At 43.9% G+C, this 27,309-nt stretch overlaps 1 protein-coding gene across 5 annotated transcripts in view; it reads left to right on the top strand.

Moving 5' to 3' along the window:
* Positions 1-27,309, top strand: part of LOC115198649 (cadherin EGF LAG seven-pass G-type receptor 1) — a 126,932-nt gene that overhangs the window by 60,864 nt on the left and 38,759 nt on the right. For 4 of the 5 annotated variants that reach the window (XM_029760757.1, XM_029760760.1, XM_029760758.1 and 1 more), the window contains exons 2-8: positions 311-479; positions 715-895; positions 1,207-1,495; positions 3,159-3,381; positions 5,869-5,984; positions 7,242-7,330; positions 19,404-19,484. In XM_029760757.1, coding sequence (XP_029616617.1) covers positions 311-479; positions 715-895; positions 1,207-1,495; positions 3,159-3,381; positions 5,869-5,984; positions 7,242-7,330; positions 19,404-19,484 — 1,148 coding nt within the window. The remainder of the gene's footprint in view (positions 1-310; positions 480-714; positions 896-1,206; positions 1,496-3,158; positions 3,382-5,868; positions 5,985-7,241; positions 7,331-19,403; positions 19,485-27,309) is intronic. The other variant, XM_029760759.1, reaches the window with a different exon arrangement.

Below are 27,309 nucleotides of genomic sequence, written 5' to 3'. Positions count from 1 at the left end.
TAACTGACTTGCCTAGTTAAATAAAAGTAAAAAAATGTTTTACTGCTGAACAAAGTTCAACACCAGTCTTCATGTGGTTGACTCTACTTCTGCTCTGCAATAAATCCACTTAGATCAGTGTTTCCCAAACTGGGTCCTGCCCCCCCCGCTGACTTAGACCATGATCACTTCGACATGCTAAACAAATCTTAGCAAATCTTCATGGCTTCAATTATGTACAGTAGTTCTGGTCCACCTTTTAACTGTTGCTCTGCTCTGTAGTTCATCCATTTAACCCTCCCTCTCTCTCTCTCCCCCCCTCCCTCCCCAGACGGTATCCATCAGGTCACAGCCCTGTGCACCCTGCGTGTCACCATAATCACAGACGACATGTTGACCAACAGCATCACGGTGCGCCTGGAGAACATGTCTCAGGAGCGCTTCCTGTCCCCTCTGCTGTCCCTCTTCCTGGAGGGTGTGGCAGCCGTGCTCTCCACCAGGTAATTTGTCTGCTCCTACTGAGGGTTCCAGAAAACCTGGTTGAAAGATTCTCGGTATCAGGACGGAATAATAATCCTCCAACCGAGATTTCTGTCTAACCTGGGAATTTTGGGGAAAGATATTGAAATGTTGTAACCCTACATGGGAGTCCATGTAGCATTCTGTTGCTGCTACGGTACTTCTGCTCCGTGTGATCACAAGACTCTCTACTCGCTATTCTCTACTCTCCACCAGCCGCCAGGCCGTCTTTGTGTTCAATATCCAGAATGACACAGACGTGCGGGGCGCCATCCTCAACGTGACCTTCTCGGCGCTGCAGCCAGGGGGTCCCCCAGGGAGGTACTTCCCCTCCGAGGAGCTGCAGGAGCAGATCTACCTGAACCGCACCCTGCTCCGACTAATATCGTCACAACAGGTTATTTGAATGAATCCCAAATCGACCCTACCTACCCCATAGGCACTCCTATAGAACTGGGTCATGTACAGTTGGCACGAAATTGAAGAAAATGATCAGAAACTGGAAGGTACTATCTGAACTTGTTGAATAATAAATGTTTGTTGTTGTTTTGAAAAGTTTAGCTACGTTGTGCCCTAATGAACACGACTAAGGTTTTCCCGATCTAAGTCAGCCACTGATTCGAAGGAAGGAACGAAAACCAGCAATCTCTGTTGCCCGTTTCATTTTCTGGATTTGTGCAATTTCCTGATTAATTGTATCCATTCCAGGTGCTTCCCTTCGACGACAACATCTGCCTGAGGGAGCCGTGTGAGAACTATATGAAGTGTGTGTCTGTGCTGAAGTTTGACAGCTCCCCGCCCTTCATCTCCTCCGACACGGTGCTGTTCCGGCCCATCCACCCCATCAACGGTCTGCGCTGCCGTTGTCCTGCAGGCTTTACCGGGGACTACTGCGAGACGGAGATAGACCTCTGCTACTCAGGACCCTGCAGGAACAACGGGAAGTGTCGCAGCCGAGAGGGAGGCTATACCTGCGAGTGTCAGGAAGACTTCACTGGTGAGTGGCTCCACTCCATACTGTATTATCCTTTGCTAGCCTGTTCTTTGGGCTGTTGTGCGTTCTTGCCAATGGTGTGAAAATGGCCATAGTAGTTGGCAAAGTAGCACAAACAGATCTGGGATCAGGCTAACACTTTACTAGGTCTCTAAGCGCTTTAAATTATATGTAGGTGCTGTCTGGTAGGTCACCCCATTCACCATCAGAGTGTAGCTTCCCATTTGGGTGACGCACGCATTTCATGGCAATCATTTTGGCTGCAGATCAACTCTGGTGTTTGCCAGCAGCAGGATGCGCCAACCCACTGATGATCCATCAACTACAAATGACCCCTTTACTAAATGGGAAAGCATGTGGTCTGTCTCAATGTGATTTATGTTTGAGATGAGGTTGGAATGCTGTCTAGCTGGCTGCCCCAGGTACACTCTATAGTATGCCCTACTCCCTACTCATATCACTCTGTCTTTGTCTCTTTGAGTGATCGTCGAGGGCCGGAGCTATCAGTTGCACTCATGACGTTTTTATTATGGCGTTTGCAGGTCAACTGAACGGGAGCTTTCATCTGATAGTGATACCACATCTCTCCGTCTCTCTGTCCCTACAATGGGGCCCGGTAGAAAATAATAACAGCCCCACCACTCCTTTCCCCTCTTTCCCTCCTTCACTTCCTTATCAGCTGTAATTACCTGATTATACCATCCTCCACCTCTCCGCTCCTCCAATGGGGGGCCTAGTCTTTGAAGGTCACAGTTCAACCTCAGCTAGTCGGGAGCCATTATGTGGCCGATGACAGCGGGGCGTACTGTGTCTGCCTTGGGTTTCCACGTTATTTCCACATTACAGGGAAACAGATCCTCCTAATTCTCCTCGGAAAAAGGGATTATACCGCAGAGAGAAGAGTCATTACCAGGGTCCAGACAGGGTCTGAGATCTGATGTTCTGGCATCCTGCGCCCCTTTCCATCCCACGCATAGCTGGCTGTCCCCACCCCTCCCCCCGGACAGATTTTGTCGGGATGATGGTTGGCACAACACTGGAGCTGGAGTTGACGCTGATGGTTGGTGGCTGTCTTAGATAAGGAAACTGATGGACTCCAAGATGGAGTACCAGTCAGAGCCATGGGAGTCTGTCAGTGGAGGAATCAGGAATCTGCTTTGGCTGGCCCACTTTGGCATGCAAACTTGAGCCAGTCAGCCAGTTTCCTGTGGTCTCATAGACAGACAGTCTGCCAGTGGGAAACTGGCTGTGTATCTGTGGTGGTGATGTCCAGACCAGTAGTTAGTGTCCATAACCCTAATTTGCTCCTTGGGCGCCGCATTAGTATGGCTGACCCTGTAAATCAACACATTTCACTGTACCTATCCGGTGTATGTGACAATTTTTTTATTTTATTTTATTTCACCTTTATTTAACCAGGTAGGCAAGTTGAGAACAAGTTCTCATTTACAATTGCGACCTGGCGACAATAAAACATCAGTATTATTAGATTCTCCATGACAACCGTTCAGCAGAGCAATATGGAAACAGTGACTTCGTTTCAGTGTCTTCTGTCTCTCAGAAATGGGAAATGGGAATGCAGTCTATCAATATGACTTTGTGTGTGTCTGACCGGCTGTATATCACTCTTAAACCTTACTATCTGCCTCCTCCCTTCTCTCCCTAGGTGAGCACTGTGAGGTGAACGCCCGGTCAGGGCGGTGTGTCCCGGGGGTGTGTAAGAATGGGGGGAAATGTGTGGACCTGCTGGTGGGGGGGTTCATGTGCCAGTGTCCCCCGGGAGAGTACGAGAAGCCTTACTGTGAGATGACCACCAGGTCCTTCCCTGGTCGGTCGTTCATCACCTTCAGAGGACTACGACAGAGGTTCCACTTTACTGTCTCATTCATGTGAGTACTTGGAAACCATCTACTCTCTCTCTCTCTCTCTCTCTCTCTTTCTCTCTCTCTCCCTCTCTGTCTCAGCTCCCCATCTATGTCTACCCCCTCTTCCTCTATCTGAATCAATTGTACTTTTCTCCCCATTTACCCTCTCTTCTCTTATCTCCTGTCGATCTTCATCTCACACACACATGGCTACACAGACTAGATGTGTTAACAGAGCGACATGCGTACTGTACATGTTTGCGTGTGTGTAGTAAACTGTAATTTGGGTGCAGGGAGGGTTGCACAAGCAAACACACTTCACTCAGTTCAGTGTACCAGTTCAGTGGGGCATGCAGAGACATCTTTATTGTGTCGGAACTCACACAAAACCGCTTACATTAAACACATGAGAGGGGTGTGTGTGTGTGTGTTCACGCTCGAATCTGTTGAAACTGCCGTATAGGAAAATGAGCTATAACACCTTTCATAACCATATTAGCCAAGGCAGGAACACAGAAATGGGATTGCAGGTCAAGTTCTTCGCCTCTCAAATGACTCCATATTCCTGGACCATAAACTATAGTAAACTACATTCTATGTGGCAGCCCTATGTGGCTCTGATCAAAACTAGTGCACTTGCACAATAGTGTAAAAAATTGTATCAGATCTGTTGCTAGTCCCGTTTGAATTTCTAGGTGGGGTGAGGATCATAAAAGTGGGTTGATGTGAAAAGCAGAGTGTGTGTCGGTGAGAAGTGGTAGAACAGGGTGAAAACAGGAAGCGCCCTGTGATGAGGTACTCTTATCACTGTTTTCTTTAATCAGCTGTGTCTTCCTGCCCCCCTCCGCACCTCCAATGCCCTGCTGGCATCTGGTGTCTGACTCTTGTGCCCTCTGTGCCCCTCAAAGCATACACACAGGCAGACAAACACACACACACACACTTACACAAACACACACACTATGGCAGGGGATAACAGGGAGATGGGCCACCAGGGCAGGGCATCTACTTCCTCCTTCCTGTCTTACGACCACTGGTCTTACGACCACTTCCTTATTGTCCTTCAAGTCTCTCTTCCTCTTTTCTTCCTTAGGAATTTCTCACCCCTTCCTTACAAACTTCTCCAACCCCAAATCCTACCTCTCATATATACTACATGACCAAAAGTATGTGGACGCCTTTATGCCCATTATTTTGGAACATCTCATTCCAAAATCATGGGCATTAATATGGAGTTGGTCCCCCCATTAGATGCTATAACAGCCTCCAGTCTTCTGGGAAGGCTTTCCACTAAATGTTGGAACATTGCTGCGGGGACTTGCTTCCATTCAGCCACAAGAGATTAGTGAGGTCGTTCACTGATGTTGGGCGATTAGGCCTGGTTCGCAGTCAGCGTTCCAATTCATTGATAGGTTTGAGGTCAGGGCTTTGTACTGGCCAGTCAAGTTCGTCCAACACTGATCTCGACAAACCATTTCTGTATGGATCTCGCTTTGTGCACGGGGGCATTGTCATACTGAAACAGGAAAGTGCCTTCCACAAACTGTTGCCACAAAGTTGGAAGCACATAATCATCTAGAATGTCATTGTATGCTGTAGCGTTAAGTTTTCCCTTTACTGGAACTAAGGGGCCTAGCCAGAACCATGAAAAACAGCCCCAGACCATTATTCCTCCTCCACCAAACCTTACAGTTGGCAATATCTGTCGGACTGCCAGATGGTGAAGCGTGATGCATCACTCCAGAGAACGTGTTTTCAGTGCTCCAGAGTCCAATGGCGGCAAGCTTTACACCACTCCAGCCGACGCTTGGCATGCTTGGCTCCTCGGCCATGGAAACCCATTTCATGAAGCTCCCGGCGAACGGTTCTTGTACTGACGTTACTTCCAGAGGCAGCTTGGAACTCGGTAGTGAGTGTTGCAACCAAGGACAAACGATTTTTACGCGCCACGTGCTTCAGCACTCGGCGGTCCCGTTCTGTGAGCTTGTATGGCCTACCACTTCGCAGCTGAGCATTTGTTGCTCCTAGATGTTTCCACTTCACAATAACAGCACTTACAGTTGACTGGGGCAGCTCTAACAGGGCAGAAATTTGACAAACTGACTTGTTGGAAAGATGGCATCCTATGACGGTGCCACGATGAAAGTCACTGAGCTCTTCAGTAAGGCCATTCTGCTGCCAATGTTTGTCTATGGAGATGACATGGCTGTGTGCTCGATTTTATACACCTGTCGGCAACGGATGTGGCTGAAATAGCCAAATCCACTAATTTAAAGGGGTATCCACATACTTTTGTTTATATAGTGTATCTTATCTGGCAGTTTGGGTTCGGTACACAGACTCTGTGACAGTCTAACTATACCACATACTGTAAAAACCTAATGAATAATTGTTCACAAAAAAATTATTTGGCTAACTATATTTCAGATGTAGGATTTGAATGGGTGCCATTTCGCCACCAAATGTGGGTTTTACAATAAAAGTTTGACCCAGTGTCCATCTTGTCCCCAGGTTTGCCACCAGAGAGAGGAATGCCCTGCTGCTGTACAATGGGAGATTTAATGAGAAGCATGACTTTATCGCCTTGGAGATTATCGAGGAACAGATCCAACTCACCTTCTCTGCAGGTGAGAGGGCGGCAGTGTGTGTGTCCACAGTACAAATAATCATGTTCACACAAAGAGCTGGAAAATGCTTTCAAGCTGATAGCTTGATCAATCAACTCCGCTGTAAGGATTTCATTAATGTAGCTTTCACAAACCGCTTGGCAAATACTCTTATCAGCTGAACTCCTTGACCAGTGTGAAACAAACAGTTACAGGATTTCGTTAGAATGTGTCCTCTCAATTGTCTGGCTATGCTGCTGTGCTGGTAAACCTAGAGATGCATTGGCTTTGGCTGTGTGAAAGGAATGAGTGTTTTACTGTGGTCAGAGAGCAGCTGCTTCCCCCATAACAGAGCCTGGGCTGACTGATTCATGACAGTATAGACACTTAACAAGCCATAAAGACCTACTTACACCTTAGCCCTGCTCAGCCCCGCTCATAAAGAGAGGAGCAAAGACTGGGCCACTGCTTCCTCTGGCTCAAACACCAATATGCACGCAAACAAACACAGCTCTTGTTGAATCCACTACGCTGAGTGCGTCTCACTGCCAATGCCTAGGGAGCCCTGGAGTTTATACCACACAGCCAACGAGAAAAGGCAACATTGTACTGCAGAAGTCATTGCGTTTTTCCTGATTTAAGACGGCTAAACACCATGACTAATGGCTCTGTGTAACACAGCTGCGGTGTTGCGTTACTGTTGACTGAGTCAGTGGGTAAATCCTTCCAGAGGTGCTCCTGCCCTTGGTAAACAGTCAGTAAAAGCCCTGGGTAAATCTGGTGTGATTGTTGCTCTGTAGACGTTGTGAATGAGAACCATCGATATGGTTGGAAAACCCTGGTGTTCTTACAGTGAGTGTGATTTATGGACGACTGTGTGAGCTGGCTGGCTTTATGAGTCTGGCTGCGTTTCTATTTCCCCGTGTTGGAGTTTCATGTTTTAGCTTAATGAATGAATGGAGGAGAGAAGTACGTTTCCTTCCGTTGATTTGAACTTTGACGTACTTAGAGGCTGTAAAAATGTTTATTTTTTTTTTTAAAGGCATGTTGTAAATCATGTATTGTTTGTTAGTAGCGTCGTACGATGGCACTACTATCATAGGAGACATTTATCATCCTATTAAAGAAGAGCCTGCAAGGTTATGTACATCCAGCAGACAATATGGTATTGAATGAACCACAATGTATTTTCATCTCTCTTGTCTTTCCTCTCTTTCCTCTCTCTCCCTCTTTCCCTCTTTCCCTCTCTCCCCCCATCACTTTCTCTCTCTCCTCCAGGAGAGTCGAAGACCGTGGTCCATCCCTTTGTTCCCGGTGGGGTCAGTGACGGTCAGTGGCACTCTGTCCAGCTGCACTACTACAACAAGGTAAGACACTGCTACACCTCGTTTATCTCTCTTGTCTCGTCTGGCTTGTTTGTTGCTGTACATAGAAACTGTAAACATATGTTGAAGACAAATATAATGGACACCCCAATGGAGAAGTCTGCGTACCTGTCATGTTCACCTACTCAGATAACCTGGTTGATAGTCTGTTGATATTTTGGCCACCTATAGATAATTTATTATGGACTATCGAAATAAAGTGTGACTACATTTAAGTACCCAAATTCATTTTTGGTATTTGGTATTTTATTAGGATTCCCATTAGCTGTTGCAAAAGCAGCTACTCTTCCTGGGGCTCACACAAAACACGACATAATACAGAACATCAATAGACAAGAACAGCTCAAGAACAGAATTACATACATTTGAATCATAATGATCATGATTATATCATGAAGATTTTATGAGTCGTGTGTGTGTCTGAGTTAATCATAATTCTATTACATGTGAACTGTTCGAACAGAGTGAAACATGACTGTGTTTTTCCTTACGCTCTGTATAAAAGCCAATCTTAACGAGCATTATAATGCTTATTTCATAGTGTGGATCAAATTCACCACCAAAGGTATATATTATGGCAGTAAATTGCTGGGTGTTATTTTCCCACAAACTTCCATGGCCTCGGGCCCGTTGAATTACAATAGCAAGCTGACAACATCTACCTCATCTAGCTCAAACGTATATTACAGATTATGCTTCTCTGAACATGAGAGAGTTTCTTAGCGCCGACTTTTAGACTCTTTTCCAACCGGTTTCCAGGAAAGCATATGTTAACTGGAAGGTATGTGCCTTGTGTTGAAGCTTTAGAATAGCCTCATACATTTTTGTTACAAAAGACACCGGTTTCTTTATTTCCTGCCCGTCTTTGATTCCTGCTTTCCGGGCTTCCCTAACCCCGGTTTTATCAGATGTGAAATACTGCATTGTGACTGGCCAACCTCCTAGCAGGTTGGGAGACATCCAGGGTCTGGCTGTCTGATTGTGTGTGTGTGTGTGTGTGTGTGTGTGTGTGTGTGTGTGTGTGTGTGTGTGTGTGTGTGTGTGTGTGTGTGTGTGTGTGTGTGTGTGTGTAAATTATGTATGTCTATGGCAGGCAGTGTTTCACAACTGGTGGCCCATGCGCCGTACAGTGGAGTCCAAAATGAATCACACAAATTTTGGACCCCACTGTACGTATAGTTTTGTTCAGCCCTCTCTTAAAGAGGATCTGCCTCTGTTCTGACTTCGCCAGGATTGCAGAAAACAATGTAGCATTTTGTTACACTACCTATCAACTAGCCTTGTTTCTACCAGGCATGCTGGCACTGACAAGCATTTGGTCTCAGAAATGTAAATAGATAAAGATGTTCTTCAGAGTAGCATGGCTGTTGTCATTGGTGTATTTAGGACAAATCCCAACCTTTCTCAATAGGAACCCGTTCTAAAGAGGATGATTATTGTTAACGAGCAACATATCATGTTGTACTTTGTGGTTAGAGCGTTGGGCCAGTAACCGAAAGGTTGCTGGATCGAATCCCCGAGCTGACAAGGTAAAAATCTGTCGTTCTGCCCCATGAGCAAGGCAGTTAACCCACTGTTCCCCGGGCGCCGAAGACGTGGATGTTGATTAAGGCAGCCCCCCGAACCGCTCTGATTCAGAGGAGTTGGGTTAAATGCAGAAGACACTTTTCAGTTGAAGGCATTCAGTTGTACAACTGACTAGGTATCCCCCTTTCCCTACTTCGTTCATCTCAATACCTGACCATGACAACCACAGTGTTATTTGCACTGTACAAACTTAAGGAATGTTGGTTTTCATTGTTCTGTTTGTTGTATTGCGAGTGTTGTGGGGGTATAGTACCATGGGAACGGGTGATTAATTTCCCTGCTATTGCCAGTCTGGGCAGATTTCTTGTTTCTTAACCAAATCCTCCTCTTTCTTGCTTGTTTAGTTTCTCCCATGACTGGACTTGTCGCCTTTATGCTACTCGTGTTCTGTCGGCAGCGTAAAACAAACCCAAACACACACACGCATGGGCGAGCTCACACACACACACACACACACACACACACGAGTCCAACAGACCTGAAATTCCGAGATCCGACCCGGGACCCAGGTGGGTCCTAAATTCTGACTTTTGTCTCGGATCTGGGTTTGGTAGGTGTAACTAAAAATGTATTATCGATTGGACCCGTCCTCTGTTAATTTAATGTGTGTGAGGTAATGACAACTGCGCAAGCTTGTTATGTATTCCGGCTGCTCACCTCATGTGCGCCTGCTGCCGAGTAGAGAGCAAGTGAAAGGAGCCCTAGCCTAGGCTACTGTTGATTGTGAAGATGGAGGCCTTTTCCATTAAAGTAAAACAATTCTCAGACAATGAGAATGTTCTCAGGGACAAGTTTTAAAATTGTAGTGAACAAAGATGAGAAGAATGTTGGCGCGGCGTTAATCTAACTGCACTGTCCAATTTACAGTAGCTATTACAGTGAAAGAATACCATGCTATTGTTTGAGGAGAGGGCACAGTTTTGAACATGAAAAGTTATTAATAAACAAATAAGGCACATTTGGGCAGTCTTGATACAAAATTCTGAACAGAAATGCAATGGTTCATTGGATCAGACTAAAACTTTGCACATACACTGCTATCTAAATTGCTCCTGGGCTGGAATAATACATTATGGCCTTTCTCTTGCATTTCAAAGATAATGGTACAAAAAAAACGGTTGGTTTTTTCTTTGTATTATCTTTCACCAGATCTAATGTGTTATATTCTCCTACATTCCTTTCACATTTCCACACACTTCAAAGTGTTTCCTTTCAAATGGTACCAAGAAAATGCATATCCTTGCTTCAGGGCCTGAGCTACAGGCAGTTCGATTTGGGTATGTCATTTTAGGCGAAAATCTTTAAAAAAAGGGGCCGATCCTTAAGAGGGACTGTGTGAATGGACTGTGTGAAACTCGCTAATCAGGTTTGTTGCAATTTTCTAACTTTTATTTATGTCTGTGTCGGGAACATCGCACCGACATATCTCTATCTTTCTCTCGATCTCTCTAGGGCTTCTCTTACTTTGTATATACAGTACCAGTCAAAAGTTTGGACACACCTACGCATTCCAGGGTTTTTCTTTATTCATCAAAACAATGAAATAACATATGGAATCATGTAGTAACCATAAAAGTGTTAAACATATCAAAATAGCCACCGTTTGCCTTGATGACAGCTTTGCACACTTTTGGCATTCTCCCATGAGGTAGTCACCTGGAATGTGCCTTGTTAAAGATTAATTTGTGGAATTTGTTTGAGCCAATCAGTTGTGTTGTGACAAGGTAGGGGGGTATACAGACGATAGCCCTATTTGGTAAAAGACCAGGTTCATATTATGGCAAGAACAGCTCAAATAAGCACATTACATCATTACTTAAAGACATGAAGTTCAGGCAAGTTTCCTCAAGTACGGTTGCCAAAACCATCAAGTGCTATGATGAAACTGACTCTCATGAGGACCGCCACAGGAAAGGAAGACCCAGAGTTATTCTGCTGCAGAGGATGAGTTCATTAGAGTTAAGTGCACCTCAGATTGCAGCCCAAATGAATGCTTCACAGAATTCAAGTAACAGACACATCTCAACATCAACTGTTCAGAAGAGACTGCGCGAATCAGGCCTTCATGGACAAATTGCTGCAAAGAAACCACTAGTAAAGGACACCAATAAGAAAAAGAGACTTGCTTGGGGGTAAGAAACACAAACAATGGACATTAGACCGGTGGAAATCTTTCCAGACGCCTCACAAGTCCTCAACTGGCAGCTTCATTAAATAGTACCCACAAAACACCAGTCTCAACGTCAACAGTGAAGAGGCGATGCTGGCCTTCTAGGCAGAGTTGCAAAGAAAAAGCCATATCTCAGACTGGCCAATAAAAAGAAAAGATTAAGATGGGCAGAAAAACACAGACACTGGACAGAGGAACACTGCCTAGAAGGCCAGCATCCCGGAGTCGCCTCTGGCACTGGTACTATTTAGCTGCCAGTTGAGGACTTGTGAGGCGTCTGTTTCTCAAACAAGGCACTCTAATGTACTTGTCTTGTTCTCAATTGTGCACCGGGGCCTCCCACTCCTCTTTCTATTCTGGTCAGAGCCAGTTTGTGCTCTTCTGTGAAGGGAGTAGTACAAAGCTGTGTACGAGATCTTCAGTTTCTTGGCAGTTTCTCACATGGAATAGCCTTCATTGCTCAGAACAAGAATAGACTGACGAGTTTCAGAAGAAAGTACTTTGTTTCTGGCCATTTTGGCGCTGTAATCGAACCCACAAATGCTGATGCTCTAGATACTCAACTAGACTAAAGGCCAGTTATATTGATTCTTTAACAAGAACAACAGTTTTCAGCTAACACAACTTGCCATTTCAACACAGGAGTGATGGTTGCAGATAATGGGACTCTGTACGCCTATGTAGATATTCCATAAAAAAATCTGCCGTTTCCAGCTACAATAGTCATTTACAACATGTCTACACTGTGTTTTTGATTAATGTGATGTTATTTTAATAGACAAGATATGTGATTTTCTTTAAAAAACAAGAACATTTCTTAAGTGACCCCAAACTTTTGAACGGTAGTGTACATTTGCACACATTTAAAAAAAAACTTGTTTTCACTTTGTCATTATGGGGTATTGTGTGAAGATTGATGAGAAAAATAAATAATTTCATCCATTTTAGAATAAGACTAATGTAACAATGTGGAAAAAGGGAAAGAGTCTGAATACATTCCGAATGTACTGCATATTCATGCAATGCCCTGATGCATTTATTGCTCAAATCTTAGACAGCTTAACCGTAATATGGACAATTATTGTTTTAGGGAAGTAATAATCAATAAAACAATAGGCTGTAAAGTTTTGAATATGCTACACATCAAAACACAACTAATTGTTTTTTATTTTATTTGTCATTGGCAGTTTTTAAGGACACGGATCATTTGGTCAATATCTCTAATTTATTAATGGAGCTGGCTGCTTTCTTTCTCTCTCTCTTTTTACTCTCGGTTCTGAATGGGCATGTTTGGGTCTGTTTTTCCACAGGCCTTTTCGGGAACAGGTTTGACTGTCCTCAGGTCCATTACTTGATAAAATAGCTGTATTGTTTAGGTTGCTTTGAATGTACTGATATAACTTTGAGAATAACTATTTTGTATCAGAGTTGTGCCTGTGGTTCAAATGCGTATCAGCCCTCTCATTGGCTAGAATGTCCCCGCCTGATCCAACCTCCTCACCGCCTTTGCCGACATTTATTCCCATTGTTAGAGTGGTCAGTCCAGTATCTGGTCAGTGTGTACACATTCTTTGATCACTAGCAATCAGTAGCTAATGAAAAAAAATGGTTAGGTAGCTAATTAGCTTCTTCTTACATGTACTACTAAAGTTAAAAAGCTCTGGATTGGTGTAAACATACGCGAGCGAAAGTTTCCTAACTTCTTTTTTGCTCCAGTCTGTACGCTATTCCTTTTGATAAATCCAAGTCACGATGAGATTGACCTAAAAATTCTACCAAAACTCACCTATGACCTGACAAATCACCTTATGTATTACTGCCCCCAGTTGCAAGAAGTGACACAAAACATTTCACAAAAAACTAGCCTCCCACGCATGCTTTCTATCCCTAATACTAAAACCAAATATAAAAAGAAAATATACATATTTTTATACGACTAAAACCAAATAAAAATTAGCAAATCAGAATTTCAAAGAAAAATCGAAAAATGAATAGATATAAAAACACTATAATAACCTTGCTGTCCACTAATTGGCTGAAATCCCTTAAATCTAGGAAGAGGCTACAGCAACCAGGCACGCTGTCACCTTATGTTATACCTCACCCCAGTCAGATTTAGAACAGCCAAACCTGGCCCTGACAGTCCAGATAGGATCTAGGCCTTCATCTAAAGCCAGACTAAGCTCAGAAGACCTATCACTTTCTCCATCAGAGCCTTGGAGAACTTATAAAGGGATTCTCTATGTCTGCATTCCACGTGGCATCCTATTCCATACACAGTGCACTACTTTTGACCAGAGCTCTATGGGCCTTGGGCAAACGTAGTGCACTTTGTAGGGAATGCAATGCCATTTGGGACACAGCCTATGATATTTGTATGGCTTATTCAAGGCTTCTCAAGGCACCGATTAGATTAAGGGTTGTCCAAATCAGAGTGGAGAGGCCCAGTCACCCCAAACAGCCCCTAACGGTCGGCTCTGAGTTATGGGGTCAGGGACCGAGGGTGTAGGGGTGCCCCTGCATGCACCCATTCCTTTTTCTCCCCAAACCATAGTTCAGAGGCCACAAGGGGATGGGCTATGAGGGCATTGGGCCACAATGGTAACAGAAACACTTGCATTGTGCAAGGTGATTTACGGTGGTGTGTGTGGTGGGTAGACTCATGCAGGGCGGGGGTGCCATCCCTATTGAAGATTTCACACAATAGGAGACATTTTTGAAATTCCCACTTTATTTTGGATGTACACACACACACGCACACACAGAGCTAAACAGGAAACACACAGAGAGAAAGACAGGGATATTCTTGGACTGTTCAGGTTTTGATGATTATGAAGCAGGAAGTGATTAGAGGTCGACCGATTATGATTTTTCAACACCGATACCGATTATTGGAGGGCCAAAAAAGCCGATACCGATTAATCGTCCGGTTTTTATTTTTGTAATTTATTTGTAATAATGACAATTACAACAATACTGAATGAACACTTATTTTAACTTAATATAGTACATCAATAAAATCAATTTAGCCTCAAATAAATAATGAAACATGTTCAATTTGGCTTAAATAATGCAAAAACAAAGTGTTGGAGAAGAAAGTTAAAGTGCAATATGTGCCATGTAAGAAAGCTAACGTTTAAGTTCCTTGCTCAGAACATGAGAACATATGAAAGCTGGTGGTTCCTTTTAACATCTTCATCTTCAACATCTTCTTCAATATTCCCAGGTAAGAAGTTTTAGGTTGTAGTTATTATAGGAATTATAGGATTATTATAATAATATTATTATTATAATTATTATCTCTCTATACGATTTGTATTTCATATACCTTTGACTATTGGATGTTCTTATAGGCACTTTAGTATTGCCAGTGAAACAGTATAGCTTCCGTCCCTCTCCTCGCTCCTACCTGGGCTCGAACCAGGAACACATCGACAACAGCCACCCTCGAAGCAGCGTTGCCCATGCAGAGCAAGGGGAACAACTACTCCAAGTCTCAGAGTGAGGGACGTTTGAAACGTTATTAGCGCGCACCCCGCTAACTAGCTAGCCATTTCACATCGGTTACACCAGCCTAATCTTGGGAGTTGATAGTCTTGAAGTCATAAACAGCTCAATGCTTGAAGCACAGCGAAGAGCTGCTGGCAAAACGCACTAAAGTGCTGTTTGAATGAATGCTTACGAGCCTGCTGCTGCCTACCACCGCTCAGTCAGACTGCTCTATCAAATCATAGACTTAATTATAATATAATAAACACACAGAAATACGAATCCGGAAACTATCATCTCGAAAACAAAAAGTTTTTCCTTTCAGTGAAATACGGAACCGTTCTGTATTTTATCTAACGGGTGGCATCCCTAAGTCTAAATATTCCTGTTACATTGCACAACCTTCAATGTTATGTCATAATTACATAAAATGCTGGCAAATTAGTTCACAACGAGCCAGGCGGCCCAAACTGTTGCATATACCCTGACGCAAGAGAAGTGACACAATTTCACCTGGTTAATATTGCCTGCTAACCTGGATTTCTTTGAGCTAAATATGCAGGTTTAAAAAATATATACTTCTGTGTATTGATTTTAAGAAAGGCATTGATGTTTATGGTTAGGTACAGTCATGCAACGATTGTGCTTTTTTTGCAAATGCGCTTTTGTTAAATCATCCACCGTTTGGCGAAGTCGGCTGTCTTTGTTAGGAAAAAATTGTCTTCACAGTTCGCAACGAGCCAGGCGGCCCAAACTGCTGCATATACCCTGACTCTGTTGCATGAGAAGTGACACATTTTCCCTAGTTAAACGAAATTCATGTTAGCAGGCAATATTAGCTAAATATGCACGTTTAAAAATATATACTTGTGTATTGATTTTAAGAACGGAGTTGATGTTTACGGTTAGGTACATTGGTGCAATGACAGTGCTTTCTTCGTGAATGCGCTTGTTAAATCACCCGTTTGGCGAAGTAGGCTGTGATTCAATGAGAAATTAACAGGCACTGCATCGATTTTATGCAACGCAGGACAAGCTAGATAAACTAGTAATATCATCAACCAAGTGTAGTTAACTAGTGATTATGTTAAGATTGATTGTTTTTTATAAGATAAGTTTAATGCTAGCTAGCACCGTACCTTGGCTCCTTGCTGCACTCGCATAACAGGTAGTCAGGCTGCCACGCAGTCTCCTCGTGGAGTGCAATGTAGCAACTTGTTGGAGCAACGTGTACCTAAGCGATTATATGCAACGCAGGACAGGCTAGATAAGCTAGTAATATCATCAACCTTGTGTAGTTAACTAGTGATTATGATTGATTGATTGTTTTTTATAAGATAAGTTTCATGCTAGCTAGCAACATACCTTGGCTTCTTACTGCATTCGCGTAACAGGCAGGCACCTCGTGGAGTGCAATGTAAAGCAGGTGGTTAGAGCGTTGGACTAGTTAACCGTAAGGTTGCAAGATTGAATCCCCGAGCTGACAAGGTAAAAGTCTGTCGTTCTGCCCCTGAACAAGGCAGTTACCCCACCGTTCCTAGGCCGTCATTGAAAATAAGAATGTGTTCTTAACTGACTTGCCTAGTTAAATAAAGGAGTAAAATTTTTTTTTTTAAATCTGTCAAATCGGCGTCCAAAAATACCGATTTTCGATTGTTATGAAAACTTGAAATCGGCCCTAATTAATCGGCCATTCCGATTAATCGGTCGACCTCTAGAAGTGATGTCATCTCTCAGAAGGATGATCGTCTGGGAAGGAAGTATGTTGAATCACTGTGGTGTATTTCTGTTCATTTCTTTTCTGTTGTAGACCACTGGTTGAAACAGTGACAGTTAGGCAGGCAGGCTTTGTCTTGTGATGGATGACTTTAGGCACTATGTTGAATGATGAAAGTTTAATAAGGACAAGAGGTTGACAAGTCTGTGTGTCTGTGTTTGTGCATATTTGTGTATGTCTCTGTACTTTATTTGTGTGCTTATTTGTGAAGGGGTCAATGTCTGGGCCTAGTGTCAGACTTGTTAATAGTTGTGGTCTGGATGGAGTAGTCTAGGGGACATGATGTTATTTACACTTTACAGTATAGGGTGCTCTATTAGCCACATTCCCAGACACAGACAGGCCTAGCTCACTGTAATAGCTAGCCCTAATCACACTGCTGCATCAAAGCCCTCACCTAAAACTCATACTCTGACTGATGGAGATGGTGATAACATGGCTTTTATAGATATGGGTATTTATTAATGCATGCCATAGGCTGTAGGCTTGTTCATTTAGTAGACAAGATATGCTTATATGTCCCGTGCCATTATTATATATAGTTATGGTTTTATACAAAGGAGAATATAATCAAATTTAGCTGAATAAAATAGAAAGGATATTTTTACCATTTGGGAGCGAGTGCCAATATGAAGTGGCTATATTGAGCATAAAAGTAATCATTTCAAACAGGTCCTATAGGCTAGTTTTAGAGATATTTGGAAACTTTAGTTGTGAATGATACAAACCTTAGAATGTCTTAGCGAATGGGTTTGTTTTTTCCATTATGCCAGGTAGTCTTTACCTGTTATTTCATCAACCACTGTATCCTCTCGATACGCGACAGGTGATATTCTGCCCAAATTTTGTATGCCATGGGCTCTCCAAACCTGTTCCTGCAGCTACTCAGTGCTTAATTTGGGAAACAAAGTGACTTCTGTTTGGGATCATCAATAGTAACGTATTTTCACAACGAAACATTTCATTAAACTGTTGACAGCCCCTCTCTCTGCACACTCGAGAAAGGAATGAAGGAGAGAGCGGAGGAGATGGAAACACATGTTGGTAAGATATTCTGTAGCTAAAGGTAATGTGTCAGCCTATTAATTATAATAATGTAAAAAAAAAAGCCCTATTACTAGGCTATTCAAAATCAATTACAAATTCACTATAATTGTAGGCTAACTCTGCACAATCAATGAACCAACAGGATCGCCTAGGTCATTTAAAAAAAATAAAAAATTCTGCCATGCATAATATGCGGTAGGCAATATATATATATAGGCCTATGCATATGCATAAGCTCTAATATGTATATGGTGGTTTTGAATGAATCATCACCTTAGAAAGCGCTGTCCATTTCGTTGTGTTGGGCTTTGAAACAACAAACATGTTTTCCACTCAGTTTCAACCTGTTGTTGAACTTCATTGTTTAAATTGTTCATTCACAGTGAGGTGAGTTTTAAAAGCATGACACTGTTTTGATGATAAGTGTTTGATGTGATGTCAGAGTGATTAGAGAGACAATAGAGCAGTGAGCACTCGACCATTAGAGACCTGATGGTTGTTAGTGAGTTGGGTAGTACCAATGCAATATCCAGAGTGCATAAGAGGAGATTACCGTGACTCAACTGTCACATGGAATTCCTTTTTTCAAGAAAAAGGAGCACTCTGTTTCTGCATTGATCTGAGTATTTATTGGGGCATACAAACAGGCTTAAGTTTCGGCGTAAATCGCCTGAAGTACCCCCTCATGTGCATTTTACCAGTAGGTCTATGGTCTCATGAGTCTTCTCAAGTACCCCCTGTGGATAAGCCAAGTACCTTCATGGGTCCTAGTACCCCTGGTTGGGAACCACTGTCCTAGTACCCCAAGTAGTAGCATGGCAGTGACCATGCGAGTTGGCTATACACAGTATTAGCAGATCTGGGACCAGGCTACACAAACAGGTCTAGCCTCACTGGACCCCCTGCTGGGTCATTCTCACAGGACAACGCAGTGTTTGCCTGCTCTCTCTCTCCACTCTCACCCTCCACCAGTTTTCTCTTATTAATTCAGCCATGCTAGCTCCACCAAACAGAGCAGCTAGTGTTCTGGCAGAGGGATTTGCTTGTGATTCAGGAAGCATTTTTATCCAGGACAGCCAGTGTGATATACAGTGTCTCTGTTTCTCTGTGTGTCTCTGCTCTATGAAGGATAATTTCTATGCAAACAGTGCAGAGAGGTGATGGAGGGGTAGTGTGGTAGTGGGGATGATCTATCTACTCACAGTGAGATTTATCCCCCAACAGATAACTGGACTCTGGGGTGGGCGTTATGAGTTCCAACACCCAGGTGGAGACCCCTGTGGGGGGCTGCTCCCTAAATGTCTCAGGAGTTAGATGTATGTTTTCTAGGTTAAAGCCAGTCTCTATGTCTCTTAGGGGAGTGTTTTAAAGGAAGCTAGCTTGTTATTCTTTGGTATGTCTTGACGCTCATTACTCCAGAGCTCAAAGTCAGAATTTGTCATCAGTGCTAGCACCTCAGAACAGTTAAGAAGGCTCTGTTCACTGCTCACAGATGGACTCATGATCATAAACTCTGAGTGAGTTCAAATTTGTATTTTAAAATGGGAGTCATATCTGCCATAGCCATTGGTTTTGTAGGGAGATAATATTTGTGGTTCAGTATATTAGCTGATATACCTGGAGTTATAACTGATATAAAGTTTTTTATTCATCCGGCTCAGCATTTCGAGAACATACAGAATAATCCAGTCACTGAGATCTAAATGAGCAGAAACAATTTCTCTCTAACATGCATACACATGCATACTCCCTGTCATGCAGACACAGACAATCACACACACTTACACTAGACTAGAGGATCCACTGTTGGTGCTGTAGTCCACACACACACACACACACACACACACACACACACACACACACACACACACACACACACACACACACACACACACACACACACACACACACACACACACACACACACACTAGTTGCAGATCTTAATGGATCTAACACACCCCTCTCTCTCCCATGGTCTACCCAGGACAGCCTGCACCTGCTGGGGTCCAGTGGGGTGCTGGGGGTCCCTCTTTATACTGCCTGGCTGGAGCTGACACACAAGGAGGTACAGTAGCATGGCCTCTAGTGTCTTAGCTCTAGTACTGGTGTTAGTTTTAGTACTGCAAGTACTGGTGGTAGTACTAGTCTTGGGGTTAGTCTGGCTGTAGTTTGGTCTCTGGTCTGGCTTTATTTGTGGTCTAGTCTTGCGGTGGTTCTATGGTTAGTTTGGTTCTAGTCCATAGTGTGTTATCCAACATGTTGTTGAGTGTCTCACAGGTTTGCATGTCTTTACAGCAGGGTTCCCCAACTGGATTCGGCCCGCGGGTGGTTTTATTTGGCCCCCCCAAGTTTATTTGGGGGCAAAAAATTACAAAAGAAATACAAAATTGATGGGGCGGGGCGGGACATAAAAGACTGGATAAACACCAGTCAGCTCCAAGTGATTTTTATTTAAGATATCTGTTCCCAAGAATTCCCACGCATAATAGAGAGACACGTGATTGTGTGCAAATGTAAGCAAGGTTTAAAATGATTATGTTTTAATCAAACATTATATCTGTTTGGGCTTCTTGCGGTCAATTTGCAGTCTACAAATTATTTGTAAATATGTTCCGGCCCCCCGACCGTCCCCTGAAAATTGTCCCGCGGCTGAATCTAGTTGATGATCCCTGCTTTACAGACTCCATTCTTTAACAGAGTTACTTCACTTCTTGTGGTGGGTTTCCATTTGATTTCCATTCATTTCACTGTAGCTACATTTTCCTTCACTGAAAACACAATGCTCACCCATTAAACCGGCGTGTTTGTGTTCGGCGACATCTCTCTATGCTGCAGCCTCGCAAACACCTACAGGGAATCTTGCAGGAGCGCTGAGCACCATGAGCTGCAAGCACCTGCTTTAGCGCTCAGCAGAGGACGGGTTCAAATGGAGGTGTTTATTGTGAAGTGAGGTGTCCGATTTCAGCCAATCACCAGTCAGAATGGGCCTGACACACAGAGAGGGATCTCTTTCCCCGCTGACATATTTTCTCTTATAGGGCTGGTCGTGTGACAAGGGAGCAAATAGGAGCAGTAGGATTAAAGAGATTATCTGGTGCTTTTGTATACTTTTTAGCCAGTAGCTCTCACAAGCCAAACGCGGTCCCGGAAAATTGCGTACTATGTCACATATGTGCAGATACTGTATGTACACCTCGTCATTGCTCTCTCGCTCTGCTATGTGTGCATCTTGATAGCTGACACTCAAATGTCGAGGGACTGAAGCTTAATGGCTAGAACTCTAATTGATGTTGGCAAGATTAGGAGTTGGGTGCTTTCTGTCAGTGTGGATGGTACTCTCTCTTTAACAGCTAATCTCATCAATTTGATTTCCTCTGAGTGATAATAAGGATAGTTTGGGATAATTGACTTGCTAATAGGAGAGATTCATTGGGATTAATGTATTAAAGATGGCTACATTAAAGGGATTGTGTGAAGGATTAAAACGTGGACCTTCCAAACCTCTCCAGCTGTATTGGTTCCAGCACGGTGTATGCATAAAACCAGGACATGATGAGCTAAGCGTAGTGTGTGTGTGTCTACTTGTGAGTTACAGTAGTAGAAAACCCCAGATGTTTAGATAGTGAGTCATAAATCTGCCAGTCTCCACCTGCATTCATGACTGCCTCTTCCTCCCATCCCTCTCTCCCTCCCTCTATCCCTCTTTTACTTTCCCTCTCTCCCGGTCTCTGTTTCTCAATCTCTCCCTCTGTCTGTCTCTTTATGTCTATCACACTCCCTTGTTCTCTCCATACCTCCCTCCCTCTGTGTTCTAGTCCAGGGGTGTTCAACCGGGGGTCCACGGTACTGCAGGGGGGCCGCAAAAATGATTTTTATATACAACAAAGTGGGACAGTTAAATTTTTTATGTTTTTATGAATATCGCAAGCAACAACAGAATACATTAATGTTGAATTTCATACCTACAGTAGAAAAGAGGATAGTACCTTTCCAACTATTTCTCAACTCCTAATAATGAGCAATTTACAATCATTGGAGATAATTGCACTCTCTGGAGTATCTGACATAGGCTTTGAGAAAGTGCAGCTGGCAAATCTATTCATTTTAAAATGTTGATTACTTCTCCTTACTATTCACTTGATGATAAGACAAGACGTGACATTTTTTTGTTTGCTAACATAAACTCAGCAAAAAATGAAACGTCTTCTCTCTGTCAACTGCGTTTATTTTCAGCAAATTTAACATGTGTAAATATTTGCGTGAACATAACAAGATTCAACAACTGAGACATAAACTAAACAAGTTCCACAGACATGTGACTAACAGAAATGGAATGATGTGTCCCTGAACAAAGGGGGGGTCAAAATCAAAAGTAACAGTCAGTATCTGGTGTGGCCACCAGCTGCATTAAGTACTGCAGTGCATCTCCTCCTCATGGACTGCACCAGATTTGCGAGTTCTTGCTGAGAGATGTTACCCCACTCTTCCACCAAGGCACATGCAAGTTCCCGGACATTTCTGGGGGGAATGGCCCTATCCCTCACCCTCCGATCCAACAGGTCCCAGACATGCTCAATGGGATTGAGATCCGGGCTCTTCGCTGGCCATGGCAGAACACTGACATTCCTGTCTTGCAGGAAGTCACACACAGAACGAGCAGTATGGCTGGTGGCATTGTCATGCTGGAGTGTCATGTCAGGATGAGCCTGCAGGAAGGGTACCACATGAGGGAGGAGGATGTCTTCCCTGTAACGCACAGCATTGAGATTGCCTGCAATGACAACAAGCTCAGTCCGATGATGCTGTGACACACCGCCCCAGACCATGACGGACCCTCCACCTCCAAATCAATCCCACTCCAGAGTACAGGTCTTGGTGTAACTCTCATTCCTTTGACAATAAACGCGAATCCTTTATCGTCACCCCTGGTGAGACAAGACCGCGACTCACCAGTGAAGAACACTTTTTGCCAGTCCTGTCTGGTCCAGCGATGGTGGGTTTGTGCCCATAGGCGACGTTGTTGCCGGTGATGTCTGATGAGGACCTGCCTTACAGACCTACAAGCCCTGAGTCCAGCCTCTCTCAGCCTGTTGCGGACAGTCTGAGCACTGATGGAGGGATTGTGCGTTCCTGGTGTAACTCGGGCAGTTGTTGTTCCCATCCTGTACCTGTCCCGCAGGTACTGTATGATGTTCGGATGTACCGATCCTGTGCAGGTGTTGTTACACGTGATCTGCCACTGTGAGGACGATCAGCTGTCCGTCCTGTCTCCCTGTAGCGCTGTCTTAGGAGTCTCACAGTACGGACATTGCAATGTATTGCCCTGGCCACATCTGCAGTCCTCATGCCTAAGGCACGTTCATGCAGATGGGCAGGTACCCTGGGCATCTTTCTTTTGGTGTTTTTCAGAGTCAGTAGAAAGGCCTCTTTAGTGTCCTAAGTTTTCATAACTGTGACCTTAATTGCCTACCGTCTGTAAGCTGTTAGTGTCTTAACGACTGTTCCACAGGTGCATGTTCATTAATTGTTTATGGTTCATTGAACAAGCATGGGAAACAATGTTTAAACCCTTTACAATGAAGATCTGTGAAGTTATTTGCATTTTTACAAATTATCTTTGAAAGCCAGGGTCCTGAGAAAGGGACGTTTATGTTGCCGGTTTGCCTGAGTGGGGGTCCCTGTGCAAGAAATGGCTGAAGACTCCTGATGTAATTCCTGTGTCCTATTCCAGACCAATTGCTGTTTGCCAATGAGGGAGCCAGAGATTCCACGCAGCTCATGTAGCATGACTCAATGATAGAGAGAGAGGGAGAACGTGGCCCGGAGATATAGAACTAGGGAGGGTGAGGGTGCTACGAAGGGATTTATTATTAGTGCTGTAAACACCTGGCTCCTGTCTCTGTCTTTTAACCCCCCCCCCCTCTCTGTCCCTTTCCTCCCTTACTCACTCTGTCCATTTCTCTTACTCATAAGCCGTGTTAATGTGTAACAGCATTCACTGCCAGACATTCTTATAGGTGTTTGATGCTTTCAATACTCCTAGGCTTGTATAAAACATGTATAACAGTGACCTTTCACACCTATAGTGGGGACTTTGTAGTAAGATAGTAATCTCACAGATATTCCAACTAGCTTTAGATTTCAATAACCGCTCACGGGATTCGTATGATAGACTCCATATTTGAAGGTTTCCTATTCCTCAGCATATCATTTGTCCGGCTCAAGATATTCAGAGGACAATGCTGCTGTCCATCTGGCATCGCCCAGAGAAAGAGCAGAACACTGATATATGTGTGTGTGTGTTATAGAGAAGGCATCAGGGTAACATATAGGGTTGAACGTCCGCCTCATGTCCTGTGGGAGAGAGAGCAACATTGTTACCCATTGTATATCCCCAGGGTGTGTGTATCTGTGTGTGTGTTAAAAATTTGCCTGAATTGATGTGATAACGATAAAAAGAAAGATACGTTTATAATGTCGTCCACAGTTTGATTTATTATCCTTTCACCCACGACGACTAGTTTTCCCATTAACAGTCACGCATATTGGCAAACTTATTTCATTTCAAACCTTTTCTAGTATAAGCTACAATATCAGCAAAATGCCTGCGATAAGTGATTTGTGTGGTCAGTGTCGATCATTTTAGGTTTAGCTCTAGTAGTGTGGTTGTGGGTGTGTGTGTGTGTGTGCGCACATGCATGCATGCGTGTATGAATAATTGACCGCTCTAGGTTTACAGTGCCAGAGGGTAGGTGAGGTAATGGTCAAAGAACACATGGGGACGTACATGGACACCCAACCTCAGACAAGACAGGCACACATATATACCAGACCAAACACACGCATATACACACCATGCATGCGCGCACACACACACACACACACACACACACACACACACACACACACATTGAACATTTGCCTTCCCCCCCATCGTAGGAGCACACAAAGAAAAGGATGGCAGGAGAGACAGCTTTTCAAAAAATTCTGGAAGTTGGAATGAGAGGGAGACAGAGAAAGCGAGGGCAAGAGATTGGTGATTGCATTTCCTCAGTGAAACCCAAGTCAAATCAGAGCCTTCGCTCCCGACTTCCTTCATTATGAAAATACCCCCGCTCACCCTTTCCTCTCCTCCACTAGTAACTTCCTACAGCGTGGGCCTGACTCACACACTTACTTACTTGAGGTAGTCCATCGTATGCGATGATGACTTCCACTACTGCTTGTGGGTTTGCTGATGACTGTATAATCCGATGCGGGATGCACACGATCTGCCACAGACAGAGTTACACAAAGGCCTGTCCCGTTGATGCTGGTACAGGCATGGTCGTATGTCTTCTCTGTCGATCCTCTGGCATCCGGACGGCATGGCCGAGCCATCTAAGCTGGTGGTGTGTGACGGATGCCTCAATGCTCCTGCAGTTGGTTCTCTGTAGGATCTCTGCGTGTGGAACACGGCCCTGCCAGGTCACTTTCAAAATGCATTGTAGGCATTTTATGTGAAAGTTTTTTTACGTGTCGGCTGTAGACTGTCAATGTTTCACATCCATAAAGGAGTGTAGATACACACTGCCACTTTGGTGTGTAGGTTTAGGTTGTTAAAAACCCTCTTCCTTAGCCGTCCAAAGGAGGATGAGGCCTGTTTGACCCGATTCTGGATATCCTGGTCGATGTTGCGGTCTTCTGAGAGGATGCTTCCAGGATATTTAAAGTGTGGTACAATGGCAAGTGAGGAATCGGAGATGAAGAACGCGGGTATTTCAGGCAGAGGATCAGATGACCACTGACATTGGACCTCTGTTTTTGAGATGTTAACAGACAGCCCGATTCTGCTGTATTCTCTCACAGCTGCTGTGAGGGTGGCTTGTAAAAGCTTCTGGGGCATGTGCCACAAGAACGCGATCATCGGCGTACGTGTTCAGATTTGAGCTTTGTGGTAGCTTGGAGCTTCCTAATGTTGAAGAGGTTCCCGTCCAATCTGAAGTCCAGGGTTTCCCCATTGTGACACAGCGGAGGAAGACTGATACACACACACACACACACAAACTCTCGACACCACACACACCCTCCCACTCCACGGCCCTAACACTGCCTTGTGACTCAAAATGTACTCCTGGAAAGATTCCAGTCGTGACATTAGCAGTATTACAAGTCCTCATAAAGTGGTTTGATTTTTTTTTTTCTGAGTTGTTTTTCCTCTTTTGTTTGTAATCTGATACATCCACCACTGACCTTAGCCTCCCTCCCGGGTAGTAAAGTTGTCATATGTGTGTCAGACAGACATAGGTCTAAGGATGAAAATATAATGTTAGTTAGTCAGTGTTCAGTCCTAGGGCTGTTTTGGGGTAGTTACTGCAGTGTTTTCTGTGTTGTCAGCTTTGTCAGTAATCTTATACCCTACATACTGTGCTGCAGGGCACACTGAGTGGTAAAACATTTTTTGAAACTTTCGCAAACTAACACTCACACTTGACTTTTCCCCTCTACTACCACTGACTTTGCTGAAAGCTACTTTGAGGGAATTGTACATACTATGACTGACATATGTGGTTGTCCCACCTACTTATCTTAAGATCAATGCACTAACTGTAAGTCGCAATGGATAAGATTGTCTGCTAAATGACTAAAGTGTAAAAAAAAACGTGAGGCCATAACATGGAGTGTTTGCCTGTACTGACTTGTGTTAGAGCTGAAAACAAGTACACAGAGCGAGAGTTAGTTGGTTCACACACTCAAAGAGGCGGTGAGAAGAGAGAGTGTGTGTGCGTGTGTTTGTGCGTGCGTTTGTGTGTGCGTCTGTCTGTCTGTGTGTGTTACTTGTTGCTTGTGTTCTCTGACCTTCTCCTCTTTGTCAGTCGCCGTATGGATCAAGTGTGTTGCTATGGCACCAGCTAGGCTATCGTCCCCAGAGACGAGCTAGGAGATGAACGGCAGAATTGTCAACACCCCAGAGAGCGAGAGAAAGAAAGAGGGGGAGAAAGAGAGAAGGAAAGGGGGTAAACTGGAGACTCCCAGGGGCCCTGTCTGTGAGCCAAGTCCACTTTTAGTCGGGGGATCAGAAACTCTGTTGAAACTGAAACTGTATAGGGCCTAGGCCTTCATTTCTGCGTAAAACTCTGGTGCAACTTGATACATTTCTCCCATACATACAGATCTATCTGTCGGTATGCTGAATAACAGTCAGTGTCACTGAAAGCCCCATTCCATATAAAGGGCAACATTATTTCACACAGGACTTAGGCAAATGTCTACTGTATGTATGTCTTGGAGCTGTATTGGGGAAGTTTCCTCTGTGTGTGTGCGTGTGTGCGTGTGTGTGTGTGAGTGTGAGACACTTGTGACCAGCCGATAGCTGGGTAAATGGTAATGTTTGAAATCAAATCAAATTGTATTTGCGCCAAATACAACAGGTGTAGACATTACAGTGAAATACTTACTTACAATCCCTTAACCAACAATGCAGTTTTAATAAAAATATGTGTTAAGTAGAAAATAGATAAGTACAAAAATAAGAAATAAATGTAACAAATAGTTAAAGAGCAGCAGTAAAATAACAATAGCGAGGCTACAGGGGGTACCGGTACAGAGTCAATGTGCCGGTTAGTCCAGGTGATTGAGGTAATATGTACATGTAGGTAGAGTTAAAGTGACTATGCATAGATAATAAGCAGAGATTAGCAGCAGCGTAAAAGGGGGGGGGGGGGGGGGGGCTGGGGGTAGCCATTTGATTAGCTGTTCAGGAGTCTTATGGCATGGGGGTAAAAGCTGTTGAAAGGCCCTTTTGGACCTAGATTTGGCACTCCGGTACCGCTTGCCCTGCAGTAGCAGAGAGAACAGTCTATGACTAGAGTGGTTGGAGTCTTTGACAATTTTTATAGCCTTCCTCTGAC

The sequence above is a fragment of the Salmo trutta genome, chromosome 8, assembly GCF_901001165.1.
Source record: "Salmo trutta chromosome 8, fSalTru1.1, whole genome shotgun sequence".
NCBI lineage: Eukaryota > Metazoa > Chordata > Actinopteri > Salmoniformes > Salmonidae > Salmo > Salmo trutta.
Note: the sequence above shows the minus strand (reverse complement) of the source record. Positions and strands in the feature narration are given on the sequence as shown.